The sequence below is a fragment of the Ictalurus punctatus genome, chromosome 12 (genome assembly GCF_001660625.3).
Source record: "Ictalurus punctatus breed USDA103 chromosome 12, Coco_2.0, whole genome shotgun sequence".
Classification (NCBI taxonomy): Eukaryota; Metazoa; Chordata; class Actinopteri; order Siluriformes; family Ictaluridae; genus Ictalurus; species Ictalurus punctatus.
In genome coordinates, this window is record NC_030427.2 from 14,106,473 (window position 1) to 14,123,710 (window position 17,238).

Here is a 17,238-nt window from a genome sequence, read left to right on the forward strand (position 1 = left end):
AATAAATAATTGGTTAAAGAATTGTAAAAATCAATCAAATATACTGAACAAACAAACAAACAATGGAACTTTCACCATCCATCTTTTGAATGCACATTTTCAGATCAAGTTAAATTGTCAAAAATATTTCTTAAATATGTTGATAGCAATTAATTATTTCAGACCCCTTATTTATTTTTATTTTTATATATTATAAAAATAATATATTTTTATATATATTTAAATATTAATTTATTAATAATTTTTTATTTATTTTGTATTGTATATATCATGTATAGATGTGTGTGTGTGTGTGTGTGTGTATCCTGTACCGAATCTGAGCTGCGATTGTACGACTCCTGGCTGGCGTTGGTGCAGGTGGACTTGCGTGCATGCTCCGGGTCGTTTGCCGCGTTGCTGTTCTGACCGTCCTCCAGCTCGTCCTGGTCGTAGTCGGACTCTGTGTCCAGCGGAAGGTGGTATATCGGCTCCTCTGTTTCGGTCAGCCTGCTGCCGCGATCCGCTGTCTCACCCTCTGCCTCATCTGCCTTTTTCTCCTCTTTCTCAGGCTCTCCTGGCTTGGACGTTTCCTCCTTCTCTTCCTCCGGTTTGGAGACGTCCTTGTTTGCCTGTGCTGCCTCTCCTGGGAGTGGAGGAGGAGGTGGAGGAGGTGGGGGAGGAGGTGGAGGAGGTGGAGGAGGTGGAGGTGCGGGGACGGTTGGAGCAGCAGCAGCAGCAGCAGGTGAAGAGGATGGCAGCGTGCCCTCAGCGAAGGCGGCTGGAGGTGGAGGAAGCGTGGCTAAGATCTCCTGATCAGGAGGCCCCTCAGTCGGAGGGGGGAAATCAGGTAGGGAGACTCGACCCTCTCCCACACTGGAACTTTCAGCCGCAGTGGGCAAAGACGGCGCTGCAGGGACCTTCTGTTCAGGCTGGATGCCAGCAAAGCTCTGCAGGTCAAGCAACTGAGTGGCAACACGTGATGCCTGCTTTTTGAGCCGCAGAGCCTCGGCGTGACGGCGTAGCCTCAGCTCTTGCCGTGAGCTCTCACACAGCTGCGACACGCCATCCTCCCTCTGCTTCTGCAGCCGCTCGATCTCCCGCTCCAGCCTCAGGATCTCCTCCATCTGACGGCTCCGGTCCTCCACAGAGACCTGGAGAGAAACAGAGTGAGAGAAATGTATTTCACTGTTTGGGATTAAAGTCAGAAAGTTCTGTAGCTTCCAGTAAGGATACAACTCAGTGTATGTATAAAATGCCCTCCTGCTTACCTCCTGAGTGCCTTCTGCTGCCTCATCCTCTCCTTTTTCTGCGTCTCCTCCTTTCACCTGTGCCCCATCTCCCTCTCTCTTCTTCTCCTCTTCCTCTTTCTTCCTTCTCTCCTCCTCCTCTCTCTTCCTCTTCTCGTCTCGGAGTTTGCGACACCTGTTCCGCGCCACCTGTCCGCGCCGGCACTTCTGCAGGATGAGGATGGCCGAGCGTTTGCGTAGAAATTGTCGGTGGTAGAAATGTGCACGGTAGTTCTTCTGGATGGTCAAGATGCTGGACAGAGCTTTTTTAAAGTGCTTCCTGGAATGAGAGACCACGCGTTAGAGCTTTAATCCTGAGGAAACACAAACTGCAAGGAGTTATATCAATTCTCACAATAACATTGCGGGGTAAGCAGATATAAATGCTTATATATGTTTTTCTAAGGTGTGGATTTGTTGGAAATAAATATTAATATCAATAAAAAATGTATAAAATACATCTAAATTATTGCACAGTAATTTTATATTTTTGTATTAATATTTAATATAAAATCATAAGAATTAATTTTTTCATTCGAAATCAATTTTCACAATATGTAGAAAAGGTTTTATGTTTTATGTGTACTTAATGGACATTAATATTAATAGTAATCAAAATAATGTATACAAGCTGTATAAAAATATTTATTTTAATATATTATATATTTTTTTTATTCATATTTAATATAAAGTCATGGCCATTGCTCATACATTTTCACAATAATACAAGGCACCCTATGTAATGTAAAGTGTGGGCTTGTTCAAATTGAATTTTAATAATTAATAGGATAAAATAAATATAAAATATTTGATGCTATTATTTTATAATATTCTATATTAATATGTAATAATAAATTATAAAAAATGTACAAATATATCAAATAACAAATATAATAATATTATAGTGTTATATACAGTATACCACATTATACTAATACCTTTAATAATATTATTCTAAGCTGCTTGATTTCAGTTACCTTGCTATGTAAGAGAGCAGGTGCGCTCGTATGATGAGGCCGGCTTTACGCCGCACCTCGTCTCGCTCCTTCTCCAGCTTCTGCTCCAGAGACTCCTTCATAAACACCTACAAAGGGAGAGGACAAAGTCTAAGAACGAAGACCCTCATGCATAAAAACACGAACTGAAGAAAAATGAAGAGGAAGAAAGACAGGTGGGCTCACCTTGGTCTTCCCCAGCTGCCAGTCTTTCTTGGTGTGGTCATATTTGGTGAGCAGATCAGTGCACCTTTTCTTCTCATCTCCATCAGCTGCTGCCGATTTCCCATCTTCCTTCAGAATAATCTTATACCTTCATATAAACAATAATACGAAGTCGTTGTGGGTGAATAAACTATCCGAGAATGTAAAACGGTGCAGTCGATCATGTTTGCTAAACCCTTACCTGCTCAAGAAGTCTTTAAAAGTGCGTCTGATGGGAAACCCTGCACGCCGGATCTTCACCGTTTCCAGCATGCCGGAGTACCGCAGTTGATTCAGAACCACCTCCGGGTCAAACCTGTTGGGTGTCTACAGAGATATAAACAAACAAACAAAAAACTATTCAGATGAGGTGGATGATGCTGATGTGTGGTACAAAGTATTAAAGAACGATTAAACACAGCACTATACTGATTACTGATTGATCCGAATTCTTATTAAGATGCTCTTGTTTGTCAAATCTGAACCAGAGTGAATGAATACTTTTGATTTGTTGGCTGCTTGGTCCGATTCTTTTTCTCACTGCACCAAATGCATAGGAAGTGAAGGAGCAACACTATCAACATTCCCAAAAAAATATCTTTAATTTATTAGTCAGAAAAAAAATATGGCAGCAATAGAAACGTAATCAAATCTTACATCACGGTGAAGGAAATAATCACCAAGGAATAATACACAATGGGGAGTGCTCCAAATTTCGGTTTATAGTTACATTTAATGTGGTTGGACATCCAGGAGACAACTTCGACAACGAACTATAAACAGTCGTTCCCTCACCATCCTCTATTTTTCTCTCTCTTGAGGTTAATAAATAAAAACATAGCTTGTTGTTCTTATGTTACCAAGAAACTCAATTTTACCTACTTTACTCCTTCCATAAATAAACATTGCCTCTTCATTTCAAACTTCACCAAGTCCCAGTGAAAGAGCTGTTACTATAGAGACTATAACATATCATAAATAACGCATTAATATAAAAATGTTATTTGCCTTGCAGCTGAACAGCTGTCAGAGCTGCTGTTATTAAAAATTAATCAACGCCAGGGGAGAAAACTATACAAAGTGGTCAAAGCGGCCTTACATGATGCCCCATATCTCACCTTGTCCATGTTGGGTTTGATGCAACGCACGAAGAAGGGGTTGGACACACTGAGAGTGGCCATTAAGGAGTGCAGAGAGTCCTGAGTGACAGGAGAGAAGACCAATCACATAAAAGTACACGTTCTGAGAAGAACAAGAACTAAGAAGAACCAGTGATCATTTTTATCTGTAGAACTGAAACATCATTTGCTTTCAAACTGTTGTGATGCTACTGTATGTGTGTGGCCTCACATAGTTTGTACTACATTATATACATTTACAGTACTGTGCAAAAGTTTAGGGTTTTTTGTTATAATTTTTTTTTTATTTTCTTAGGTCAGTACAAAAACATATTAGATTTCCAAACATTAGTTTTCCAGCACAAAATGAAATGTTACAAAAAAATGTTTGTATGTCAGGAAAGAAAGCAGCATATTACATAAGAGAACACTATTCAGACAAAAAACACAATGAAGGCTGCCGGGTTTTACACAAAGAAAAGAAGAAAGTGCGGCAGTCAAAGTCTCAGTCAAACTGAACTAATTCTACCTGAGACTACTTTTTTTTTTAAAGCAAAGTGTCATCACACCAAATATTGACATTGTTTCATTTATTACTGTTTTTTTTTTTTTTTTTTTTTAATGTAGAAGCATTTAATGTCATTATTTCTGAAAGCATTAGGAAGACCTTAGCACAATACTGTACATTTTCATGAAATTAGAGGCGAATCCATGTTTTGCTCTTGGAGAGTTGCGGAGAAAATATGGGAGCACTCACTCTGAACTGGGAGCTCACGGTGGGTTTCTTCCGGGCGGTGCCCATCTTCAGGGTCTCTTCATTATTCCTGCTGCCCACTTGCTCAAACAGGTCATAGATGAAGTCCAGCCTGGCTCATACACACACGCACACACACACACACACACACACACACACACACACACACACACACATACATAAACAAAATCATATATATACAACTGCCATTAATTGTGGCTTGTATAATGTATGTATTGTATTGTACTGTATTGTATGGGTCTGTGCATGTATTGTTGTGTGTGTTCAAACCTGCTGTCCTTCAGCATGTTCAAGATATCGTCTCTAAATGTATCTCTGTTCTTCTCCAAGATGCCTCTCACATCATACAAAACCTGACAACAAGACACAAATAAAAGAACATAGGGGGGGTGAAGTAGAGAAGAATGAAAGAAATACTTAAAATGCTTTTTAACCAAAATCCTAGCTACCACTTTTTCTCAACCGCATGATTAATGCTGCAAAGAATTTTGACACATTTCCCTGTAGTAGAGAAAATAGAGAAATGTTTATTTAATTTTAACTTACAATGGAAGTCTATGGGCAGCTGTGAATTTTGTCTATAAACAGTCAAATAAATAAATAGTTAAATAAATAAATAAATAAATAAAGACAAGCTAACAAAAATCCAAAATTATTACAATAAAATTTTATAACAATAAAGGAATTACGATAAGACCGATGAGAAAATCTTAGCAAAGGTGTTCATATATATTTGAATCATCTTCAGAAAAACCTCCAGAAAAAAACATTCATGCATTGCCTGTCCTCCATTTTTTTTTTAGTTCTTATACAGAAACTGTATAAAAACCTTTTTTATAAGCAAAAGCTAACTAAATCATGCATTTAAAATTTGGTAGGTAGGAACTAAAGTTGTAAGCAGGAAACTGAAGAAAGGTCAGACCACAGGATTTGTCTGAGGAACTGTCTGAGCCACTTGTTTGGTTTCGTCACATTACTACGAAAATCTTAACTCAAATTTTTGTCTCCTTGTCGCTATCCCTGAAAATGCCACAATGAAACGAGATTAAAATGAATGATAGCCATTTGTTTGTTAGTGCGAAAACACTGCCTTAGCTGGGTCAAAAGCAGGAAACATGATGAAACTAAACACAATGAAAAAAGGGAAAAGTGGCGGAAATCTACAACGAGCTTTAGGGCTGAAATATACAAACTATTCAAGGGGAAACAAGAAACATACAAACATAATCAGGGAAAATTACCTACTACACAATGAGGGGCAGAGGGCATGCATGAAACACAAGTGGAAACCGTGACATTTACGGCATTTGGTAGACGCCCTCATCCCCCCTTATCCAGAGTGACTTACATTTATCTCATTTATACAACTGAGTAGTTGAGGGTTAAGGGCCTTGCTCAAGGGCCCAGTGGTGGCAGATTGATGGTGCTGGGATTTGAACTCATGACCTTCCAATCAGAAGTCTTATCCACAGAGCTACAACCATGACATAATTAGAAAGCTTTCTGCAAAAATACATTTTGTTTTGTATAAACATTTACTACCTGCCTCAACAGGACTTCCACTGTAAGTGAGTTTCAGTTGAACTGCTCCTGATTCGGTGTGAAATTCTTGTGAGTGGTAATCACACACATTAGCGATGTGGTAGATTGCGAGGAGGTTGTAAAACAATGGGGTATACCTTTAACCCTTCAAACTCAGCACTGTTAAACACACAGAGAAAAAGCCCACCTCTCCAGCATAGTGCTTAATGCCAAACTGATGATCTGCCAGACGAGGCTTCACGTAGTACGGGTTCGTCTGAAGACGCGAAACAACAAACATTAAACACGCCCATCTGAAGCCATCTCCATAACGCATGTCTGTCTCTGTGTGTGAGACTCACCGAGTGTCGGCTGTGTAGTTTCTCCAGCAGAGTGAAATCTGTGCCTTTAGGGAAGCGACTCTCCTCATTAACCAGTGCCAACATGCCCAGTTTCTACAAACACACACTCGTTAATCTTCGTGTTGTTTCGATGACACATGCCCGCTCACTTTCAAAATGATTTATAGAAATGAATTGTCCAGCAGTATTTACAGAAATCTCTCATAGCTGCACTGAATTAAAATGTGCCAATAATTGTGATTTTTATTGCAGAGCAATTACTTTTTCAATCAGATCCAGACATTCTGCGTTGTCCATCCAGTCTATGGCTTCCCAGCGAATTCCCTCCCTGCACACACACACACACACACACACACACACACACACACACACACACACACAGAGGGGTTTTGGTATACATGGAGCCATGTTCATGGTCTCATAGTCTTAGTGGTCGGAAATATATAGAGTTATTTCCAAAAGTATTGGCACCCTCCAAGAAAAGAGGACGGTTGTATAAAATAAACAAAAATCATTTGCATGAGAATTTTTAAAAAGATGTCTTTTTTTTGACTGTATGATCTTAAATATTATTTTAAATAAATGCAAACAAATTGTCAGCCTTAAAAAAATGACACATTAATACATTTACACATCTAGATTCTTGTTCCTCTGGGATATAAATATAAGGTTGCGCATGTGTACAATCTCTTTATCCATCACCACTACCAACAGGAAAATCAAAAAGCTTTTAACACACACACACACACACACACACACACACAGACAGACACACACACACATAAAAAAAAACTATTTTTTCCAAAACAGAGAAGTTTGCATTTCATTTATTTATTTATTTTTGGTAATATGACAAGCTGCATTTTTTTGCTCTGTTAACTGGTGACGATGTTTATAGCTGCTGTAACATGAGTGATAACAAGGACTAACTTGTTTTGTGGATGTTCCACAACATTAAATCTAACTGTAAATGGATAAAAAGCACAATGTGTCATTTTTTTAATTGATAAAAAAGTTAAGCGTTGGTATAAGAGGTATAAAACACTTCAGGACATGCTGTTATATGAAAGTAAGCAACTTCTGTGTGGAAACAGTAAGTCAGCTTATACGGTATGTACGTGTTAAAATTTTCACCTGTTGTACTCGAGTTGCTCCAGAGAGAAGATGTGTTTGTTAAAATACTCCTGCAGCTTCTCATTAGCATAGTTGATGTTGAACTGCTCGAAGCGGTTCACCTGCAGAACGCATGCACAAGATGTGCGTCAAACATGAGTGTGTGAAATTCCATGTCACTATCACCCCCATGTGTATGGGACAGGTGTGCATCACTGTTGCATGTGTGTGTGTGTGTGTGTGTGTGTGTGTGTGTGTGTGTGTGTCTGTGTGTGTGAGACTGTAGTACATCACTGCAGTCAGAGATATGTTTGTAAAGTACACACCATTTCAGCTTATCTGTGTGTGTGTGTGTGTGTGTGTGTGTATATGTGTGTGTGTGTGTGTGTTCACCTCGAAATTCTCAAAGCCAAAGATGTCGAGGATGCCGATGGATTTGAAATTTTCTCGGCCGTTGATCTTCTGGTTGATGCGCATGATGATCCAGGAGAAGCACTGAGAGTACAGCGCCATGGCAACCGAGTCCCGCGAATCTATCGCCTGATCATCGTGAGAACAAAGTGATAAAAGGAGAATGTGTTACGTGGTTGTGGGTTTATGAAGGAATGCTGTTACAAATATGCATAAGCACGTTTTATAATGTTTCTGGATAGGGTTTTTATTTTTTTTAAAAGAACAATGAAAATAACTAAAACTAAAGGGTAGGAAACCAAAAATACCCACCCCCCCAAATGTAAGTACATCCTAATGGCAAGTAAGTAAAACGACTAAACGAGTCTATGCAAGTGTAGCTTTTGACTGCTGATCAGAAAATACAGTACCTGACATAAACAATAAACAGTCAATATATATTTTTTAAAATACACCTCGAGATCAATATGTAGAAATATTACAATATAATAATTATGTAATAAAACATATATAATAATAGTTATGTAGAAATATACAAATTGACTACACACTACACTGATATCTGATTTTTAAAAAATTACATACTAGTCAAGCATTAAAAAAATAGTGATATCTGAGCATTTGTACAGACCAATGCCAAGTTTAAAATGGTAGATTTTTTCTACACTTCCTTATAGACTGAAAGTGCATTTTTTAGGGGTAAATGGGTGTTACCTGCTCTATAGTAAGCGGGGAGCAGATCTCTTCTCCTCTCAGGATCATGGAGCGCTGAGTCAAAACTTCTGACAACTGGAATGAGTCCAGACCCAGAAGCTCACTGACGTTAGTAGCCACTGCAGAGAGAAAAACACAAACACAATGATGATGATGATGATGAGGAGGAGGAGGAGGAGGGTTAAAGAGAGTCGATCCCTTCCACTTTTGTTTTATGTGATACCATAAAACCCTATAACTAAAAGAATAGCTTGGTACAATAATAATAATAATAATAACAATAATAATAATAATAATAATAATAATAATAATAATAATAATAATAATAATACACATGGATTTAAATTGTAAAACATTTTAAAACGTCGTGAAGTTCAACTTAATATTTCTGTCATTTAAAGGTATCAAGCCATAATATTTTAATAGACTCTGTTTATATGTTTTATATTTTAAGCAATATGTTGGTGTCAAACTTCATAAATAACATATTTATCACATTTTTAAACTCATTTTCACTAAGAAAGTCAGACACAACCTTACGATCCCAAGGTCTTGATTTGTTCCTTGCTGTGTATGTACATTTCTTCTTTCAAGCAAAAATGTGTTTGCTAGTTTAAAGCTTCACTGCATCATGTATCAGACTTTCCTTAATTCACAGTGTAAAGATGAGGTACTGTTCGCACCCTGCTTGGTAGTGATCTGAGCACCCCCTGCTGTCATGAACTCAATGTTTCCCAGCTGCAGGACTCCAGACAGCAGCTTGAACATGTCTCTGATCTCCTCCTCACTGAACTCCAGCACCTTCAGTGCTTCCTAAAACCAGAGAGAGAGGGATCAGCTACGGAATGTGTGATCGTGGGTGTGGCATAGCTCCAGTGTGCAGCCTTATCACTTTCTATGTCACTGGGGTGGTATAGATATCTTTTGTACCTTTAATATGCATCTTTCCCTCGGAAATGTGGATATAGTGTATCTTTACACAAACACTACAGGTAAATAAATGGACCGTAATTACCTTTTAGTGTAACGCTTTCTAGATAAAAAGATATGATGCACACTACAGGTACAGAGGTGTACACCTGAGAGTACCACCCCAGTGATGAAAAAAATTTATAGTTTAGTACACTTTATTCTGAGAGTGTATGATACGGCAAGCAACAAGGAGAAGTACAGTTTGGTACCTTTATTTCCAGCAGTGCAGAGGTAATCCGCATAGAATTGAGAACCCTTTTGTGTTCTCTACCAATCTGGCAACCTCATCCAAGTGTGTATTGCATTACTGCTGACATGTGCAACTTCAAAAATGCACTATAAAATGAGAAGGAGCATCTCTCAGCATCAAAAACCCCAAAAGTCAGACGTCCGTCTCACCATGACACTGTCGTAGAGCTTCTTATCGTCCAGGTTGCGGTCCTTCACGCAGCCGGACTGGCTCAGGTAATGAAACAACTCAGGAGGTTCTGCCAGGAAATATGTTTCTACACAGAATACAGAAAAACGGAATTATAAGATATCAGTTTTGTGCATGCATGTACCAGAAATGTTCATAAGTAATTCCTTGGTGATATACTGGAATGTGATAAGATGTAGTATGGTGTTAAGGGGCAGAATGTCACACTTTTCATCATACAATATTGTAGGGAAGTACAGTAGATGCCTATAATACACTTTTAGAAATAAACAAGATATTTGGCAGCCCATTACTTCTGGAAATTAAAACACCTTCTCTATACTAAATTTCAGGCATTTGGCAGACGCCCTTATCCAGAGCAATGTACATTTATACAACTAAGCAATTGAGGGTCAAGGGCCTTGCTCAAGGGCCCAGCAGTAGCAGCTTGGCAGTGCTGGTATTGGAACTCATGATCTTCTGATCAGTAGTCCAATGTCGTCTTAACCACTAAGCTACTTTATGTAGTTGCTTTGGATTACAGATATTGAATCCTCAATTAGCCAAGGCTAATTTTTCCACCTTGCCAAGACATGAAGCTTTTAGTTGTTGAGTTGATTAGCCTGAACTCTCTATATACTGTGTCTGTATTTGCGTGTTGCTTTTTTATCCACCTTTCTGTTCTTTATCAGCACCGGCCAGTAGAGCGTAGAAGATGTGATAGTTTCTCTCTCCAGGGTTCTGCCTCACCACACGGTTCTGGAACAAAAACAAGCTCAGATTCTCAGCGACTTTGCCCTGTGGCATTTATACATACCTCAGCGAGGGCATTTAGTGGTCATTTGCCCTTCCCAAGTGAATAAAAGACACACAAAAGGCGACTTGAGTTACCTTTTCAAGCAAATCTAAAGAAGAAAAGTTAAGTAAAGAACTGATTATCTGGAACAATGACTACTTGACTACACTATGATGTTTCCATGGTGTCTTAGAGAACATGGAGATAGATAGATACATAGATACTGTACTGTAAAGGTTCAAGAACAGACTGTATTTAAAAATGCAATGGCTGCTACTTAAAAAACAACACATACATGTAGTATACATGCATACTGTATATTGTATATATTTTATATAAGTAGTCTACTGATGAGTAGGATACAGTCGACGATGCAGCCTCCTTGGATGTTGCCGCTCTGACAGAAATGAAGCTGGATGAACTTTCCGAAGCGACTGGAGTTGTTGTTGTAAACAGTTTTGGCATTTCCAAATGCTTCCATGATCGGACTGTGGGAAGCAGCGAGGCCAGAAAAGAAAGTCAGACCACCCTGTCATTGATTATTGTCCTATCAAATGTTTTATGTATTTAATATTCGTCATCTTGCCAGCAAGCAAAGCTGTTAAGATTTTGTGACTCTGGTAAACGGTTGCTATGTAACAGCAGCATAACATGTGTGTTAAATTAATAGTTTCAAATCTGTTGACTCTATATAATTTAGTGCAAACCACCAGTGTGGTTTCTGAATCATACCTAGCATTAGCATGGTATAAAAGAGAAAGCTGTGAGTTCTCACATTTTTTGACACTAAATTGTAGTTTATCTTAGATCACATTTAAATTGAGGGGATTTTGTATTATGTGTCCAACTTGATGTATATTCTTCTTGTATATCAATTCTGTATCCATGGTAACATGTATTTGTCTGATGACCTGCTCTGTACGATAGCTTGCTCTACACAGGCAGTCTTCTCCGGTGCCCCCGCTGAATTCTGGCTCATGACAGACAGAAACTGTAGTAGAAGTTTAGTGCTCTCTGTTTTACCAGCACCGCTCTCTCCACTAAAACACACAAAACACACACACACACACACACACACACACACACACACACACACACACACACACACAGTCATTTATCAGTCATTTATCTTATTTGTCCATAGATGTTGTTAGTGCTAATAGAGTCCCGAGGCTCTTTTAGAGCAGAAGTAATGAAACTCAGATTTCAGGCCTCGAGAGCTAATAAGATTATAACACAACAAATAGCTTCTATTTGATTTCACTTCTTGTCAAGTAAACAATTTTGGCAAAAATCATTAGAATCCACTTACTGCATGCACATGGACTACATTTGCGCATGAGGTATCTCAGGACTGTATAATACAGATATATTTCAAGCCCTGTTCTGAGGCATTCTGTAAGATATTTTGTATCTGTAGCAAATAAGATTTTCCGATTAATTTTAATGGGAGAAATTATAATGTATTATACCACAGCACTGTTCAATTCTCAATTCTGATTGTGCAGAAGATGATTCATTTGATTGATTAACAGCAGCTCTGATAGTGGTGGCAGCTATAGTACGTTGCTGTTTCTATACTACCAACTTACACAGGGACATGTACGGTAGATGCTCCACATGAACAGATGTAAAACATGTATGCTATAACAATTTTATTTGCTATAATCTACTATACCATACCTATTTCAATTGCTGTTTACAATTTTACCTACTATAATATAATATACTATATCTCAGCTCTGGAGTGTGATAGGGTGAAACTAAGTGCACTCCTTGTGTAGTCCTGACCTCCCTAATGCACAATGTGAATTTGGTGAAAATTGGAGAATGTAACATTTTTGACCCCCCCCCCCCCCCCCCCCCCCAAAAAAAAAAAAAAAAAAAAAAGTAAAGGCCTTCATTTTTTGGGGGTGAAACATTCAGTATTCTCTGATTTTTATGAAATTCACAAAGTGAGTTTGGGAGGTCAGGACTAACACAGGAGTGCACTTAGTTTCATCTTATCATGCTCCAGAACTGAGATTTACAATATATTATACTCAGTAAAATATATAAGTTTGGGATACACACATTTAAACATTTTAATGGTTGGTATCAGGTGAAGTACACATGCACTGTAAAAGTTTGGAAGGAATACATACTTATTCTATCTGCTATCCTGTACTACACTGTACTGTATTATACTATGCTACTGTATACTTTTATACAATTTATAGACTGTAATGTAGTAAAGTATATTGCCTATTTTATCTACTATAATATCCAATAACTGCTATAAAAATGATCTCCTATAACATATCATGAAATGCTACACTCAACTACACTGTCCTATGCTACACTATACCACATAGTATACAAAACTACACTATACAAAATATACCCTATATAAAATATTTTAACAGCCATACCAATTTGGTCTACTAAACCTACTATACTAGTCTATACTATTACTATTTTATCTACTATGCTATACTATACTATACTATACCATGCTATACCACACTACAGTTCACTACACTACACTACACAATATTTCACTGTACTATATCTCCACTTTGGAGCATGATAGAAAGTGTATAAGCACACTCCTTTGTTAATCATGTCCACCCTAACGCACTTTTCAAATTTCATAAAAAATTTAAAAAATGTTTTTTTGGGGTGAAAAATTCAGCATTCTCAGACTTTCACCAAATTCACATTAATGCACCAAATTGGATTAGGGAGGTCAAGACTAGGACAGGAGTGCACTTAGTTTTGTCCTATCACATTCCAGAGCTGAGATCTGAACCTCTCATTTTCAATATGCGCTTAATAAAATATACAGGCTTTACACATTTTAATGGCCAAGATCAATTAAAGTACACATGCAGTGCATGACACTGGATGGAAATATACAGTACCTATGTTATCTGCTATACTGATAAAAGGGGTAAAGCTGCAACTTTTGACATTACCAAGAGTCTTCAGGACAGATGAGTTTATGCTTCTCGGTTTCTCCGTTAAATAACAAGCTGCATTTTTTAACTCATTAACTTCGAGAAAGATAAAAGAGTTTCTGGTGAGGAAACAACTTCATAGCTGCTGTAACAAACGTGAGAACAGGAGCTAACATGTTTCACAGTAGTTCTACAACCATACATGTAAATAAAAATATATAAATAAAAAATAGTAATTGTTGGAAAATTACTGTGATGTACGAGCAACAAAACACTTGAGGTGGTGCTTTTATAGGAAAATAATCCTACTCTCCTGCTGGTAGCAGGACCACCACTCTATAGATGATTCTTTTCCTATAACAACATGCCGTCTCATGTTTTATTCCTTACTTAAACTGCATGGCATCTACTAGGTCTTGTTTTAATGCTAATTCATAATGTGGCAGATTCAAATCTCATACATGAAATCTACTTGATATGCTTATTCAAGTCTGTGTTTTTCTGTTGCTCAACTTTTTATGGGTTCTTCAGGGCAGTGCTCTAGACAAAACGAATTCCCTAAAAAAGATACAGAAGGAAAAATCTCTGTAACCAGAGAAGCATAAACTGTAAGCAAGTCATTTTAATAATCTGAATGAACCAACCAGAAAATAAAGTTAAGCTCCCATGTGCTGTAAGAATGTGTGTAAGTAAAACTGTACCTGATGAGCACACACTGGCTGTCGTGTCTTTTCCAGAGGCATCGGTAGCTCTCGTTGGCCACGGCGAAGATGTGAGGCGGGAGTTCGCCGAGGTGATGTCTACTGTACAGCTCTACGGCTGAGAGATCGTACAAGTCTGTGATCTGCTTATACGGGTTCACTGCTGCCAAGATGGAGCCGATGTTCGTCTGAGAGAAGGAGAGAGAGAGCGAGAGAGAGATGAAGAAAGAGTATCAAAGGAAGAAGAAATGAAAAACTGGTTGGTTTTTAATTATCATCCTGCTTTGCACTGGCACTGAATTCTGTTATAAATAAAGTTTCATTTCCTGTGTAACTCCAGTGCAGATGTGTGTACACATGTGATCTCTGATTATTCATTATCAATTTAATTTGAACAAAAAAAATCAACGCGTCAATTTTTCTAAAGGTACAGTAGATTCATTGGGGAATAGAGAGTGTGTTTTCAAAGATTATAGGTCATGTAACCACAGATGGTAATATGAGTTACTCATTGCACCAAAAGCACAGATGCGATTACAGATGGGATTTTCCTGGAAGACTACAAGGCACAACCATGTACTACCCATCCATCCGTTTTCCTTACTGCTTATCCTACATAGTACATAGCAGTAGCATGAAGCCTATCACAGGGAACTCGGGGCACAAGGCAGTGGACACCCTGGAGACAACACTCAAGCAATTAAATTCAGTTCCATTTTATTTCTATAGCGCTTTTAACAATGGACATTGTGTCAAAGCAGCTTTACAGAAACATATAAACACAGGATACAGATTTTAAGTGTGTGAATTTATCCCTAATGAGCGAGCCGGTGGTGATGGAGGCAAAAAAAAAAAAAAAAAACTCCCTAAGATGATATGAGGAAGAAACCTTGAGAGGAACCAGACTCTGAAGGGAACCCGTCCTAATCTGGGTAACAACGGATATGTGAAAGTAAAAGAAAGTTCATTATGGGTTTATATGAAGACTGTTTTGTTGAACTACTACACTGTTCACTAAAGGAGACTTGAGTGCAAAATTGTATGAAGTAATTGCAGTCCTGAGGCCATAGTAGCACACACTATGGACAATTTGGAAACGCCAATCAGCTTACAACGCATGTTTTTGGACTGGGGGAGGAAAGTAGAGTAGCCAGAGGAAATTCACAAAGTACGGGGAAAACAGACAAACTCCACGCACACAGGGTGGAAGCGAGAATAGACCCCCCCAACCCTGGAGGTGTGAGACAAACATGCCCCCTACAACCCTGTACCAGAGAAACTCAAATCAAAATAACTTAATTAATTAATTGATTAATTAATTAATCAATTAATTAATTTTTAAAAAGTGGTATCTTAAAAATTAAGCATGGTACGGACAAAGTAAACTATACAATAATAATGTTTTGCAAAAATTATTTTTTTGTCTTATTATCTTTGAGAGAGGAAAAAAGAGTGGCTGGTGATGGAACAACTAACTTGTTTTGTGGCTGTTTCACAACATAATAAAATGTATAATGTAAAGTGGAATGAAACACTTTTGGGTGTTCTGGGAAAATAAGCAGCTTGTTTCTCGTTTTGATTCATGTTATTGATCTTGTTTCTCATTTCTCGTTTTGATTCTAGACTCGCCCTGTTTATGCCTGTTTGTATATTGCCTGACCTTTTGAATGTTATTAGACCACGCTTTGGATTTGTTTGATTACTGTTTTGGATTTGTCTGCCTATCTCTCTAATGAATATCTTTTACTGCACTTGCATCCGTCCTAAACCTCCATTACGTGGAAACGTAACACTGCTTCATCACAACACCCTGTCATTGATTATTTTCCAATAACAATTCCCACCTGGAATTTCATTATTAAACCAGCTCAAAGAGATAAAGCTGGACAATGGATCTGTAGATTCTAATTAAAGTGAATTATTGGATTGAAATATGATACCAAGACATGCCTTTAACGAGATGTGATGCTGGTGCATGGCGACTGCATTTGCACAGGGCACATCATTAGCTATCATCAGTGATGATGATGAAACCCAAGACCATATGGTCAGATCGGTTCACCAAAGAGAAAAAATACATTATGCAAAAATAGGAGTGAACCAACAACTGAGTCCTGAGGTATCCCTGTAGTAAAATGCTGTAATAATATGCATGCTTGCTTCCACACTATCAAAAGCAGGTCTCTGTCCAAACTTCAGTCAATTTCAGAAATTTAAACTCTCATTCTGTGTCCCAATTTGCCTACTTAAAAGTATGTACTCTTTTTGTGAAGGAAAAGTACATACATTTGAGTGTGTAGCAAAAGAGTATGCAAGTACTGGGACATACTAACACGTTATGTAAAAGGAGAGAGTTGCCTAGTTGCGCACACTGTCACTGTAAACAAACTCTTCGTTGCATTTCAGCTTTTCTTCATTCATTATTCCTTATATAATTTATACTACATCATTTAATTTACCATTCCCTTGAATTATTTGAAAAATTAAATACTGAAGACGCATCACAGACGGCAAAACTCCCTCTCCTTCATGCAAGGAATTGTGGGCAATATTCGCTGAAAAAGTGTCTATGGAATCACACTTCGAAAATCTACCGTCAAATAGTAGACCATCCAGGTACCTTTGGGATTCTCATTTCAGCATACTATGATTTGGGACACACTAAGTTTAATCTCTGATACTATTTAGGACAGATAGTAGGCGAATTGGAACGCAGCATCAATCTCAGCGTTTATCAGTGGTGATTTCCTCAGTAGACCCAAATATGTTCCAAAATAAACCCCCTAACGTGCAAAACAAGCAGCCAGAAGCCGACAGTGATCCTTAGCTTATCAGGTTCAAGCTGAATAATAGAAGAATCTAGAACAAAACTAAAAGCTAGAAATCAAAATGCTATTGTATTTTCTTAAATATCTGTTTCACATTGTCCTCATC

The 17,238-nt window shown here is 38.1% G+C and overlaps 1 protein-coding gene across 1 annotated transcript in view; it reads right to left on the reverse strand.

Moving 5' to 3' along the window:
• The window catches only part of myo10l1 (myosin X, like 1), a 35,285-nt gene that overhangs the window by 11,642 nt on the left and 6,405 nt on the right, over window positions 1-17,238 (reverse strand). Inside the window, exons 4-24 of the mRNA XM_017480712.3 lie at window positions 14,305-14,492; window positions 11,576-11,704; window positions 11,028-11,152; window positions 10,760-10,773; window positions 10,543-10,627; window positions 9,850-9,956; window positions 9,162-9,291; window positions 8,479-8,597; window positions 7,747-7,893; window positions 7,375-7,475; window positions 6,502-6,568; window positions 6,241-6,333; window positions 6,087-6,155; window positions 4,628-4,710; window positions 4,340-4,448; window positions 3,583-3,663; window positions 2,667-2,791; window positions 2,447-2,573; window positions 2,243-2,349; window positions 1,248-1,545; window positions 312-1,130 (exon numbers count right to left, since the gene is read on the reverse strand). Of these exons, the coding sequence (XP_017336201.1) occupies window positions 312-1,130; window positions 1,248-1,545; window positions 2,243-2,349; window positions 2,447-2,573; window positions 2,667-2,791; window positions 3,583-3,663; window positions 4,340-4,448; window positions 4,628-4,710; window positions 6,087-6,155; window positions 6,241-6,333; window positions 6,502-6,568; window positions 7,375-7,475; window positions 7,747-7,893; window positions 8,479-8,597; window positions 9,162-9,291; window positions 9,850-9,956; window positions 10,543-10,627; window positions 10,760-10,773; window positions 11,028-11,152; window positions 11,576-11,704; window positions 14,305-14,492 (3,123 nt within the window). The remainder of the gene's footprint in view (window positions 1-311; window positions 1,131-1,247; window positions 1,546-2,242; window positions 2,350-2,446; window positions 2,574-2,666; window positions 2,792-3,582; window positions 3,664-4,339; window positions 4,449-4,627; window positions 4,711-6,086; window positions 6,156-6,240; window positions 6,334-6,501; window positions 6,569-7,374; window positions 7,476-7,746; window positions 7,894-8,478; window positions 8,598-9,161; window positions 9,292-9,849; window positions 9,957-10,542; window positions 10,628-10,759; window positions 10,774-11,027; window positions 11,153-11,575; window positions 11,705-14,304; window positions 14,493-17,238) is intronic.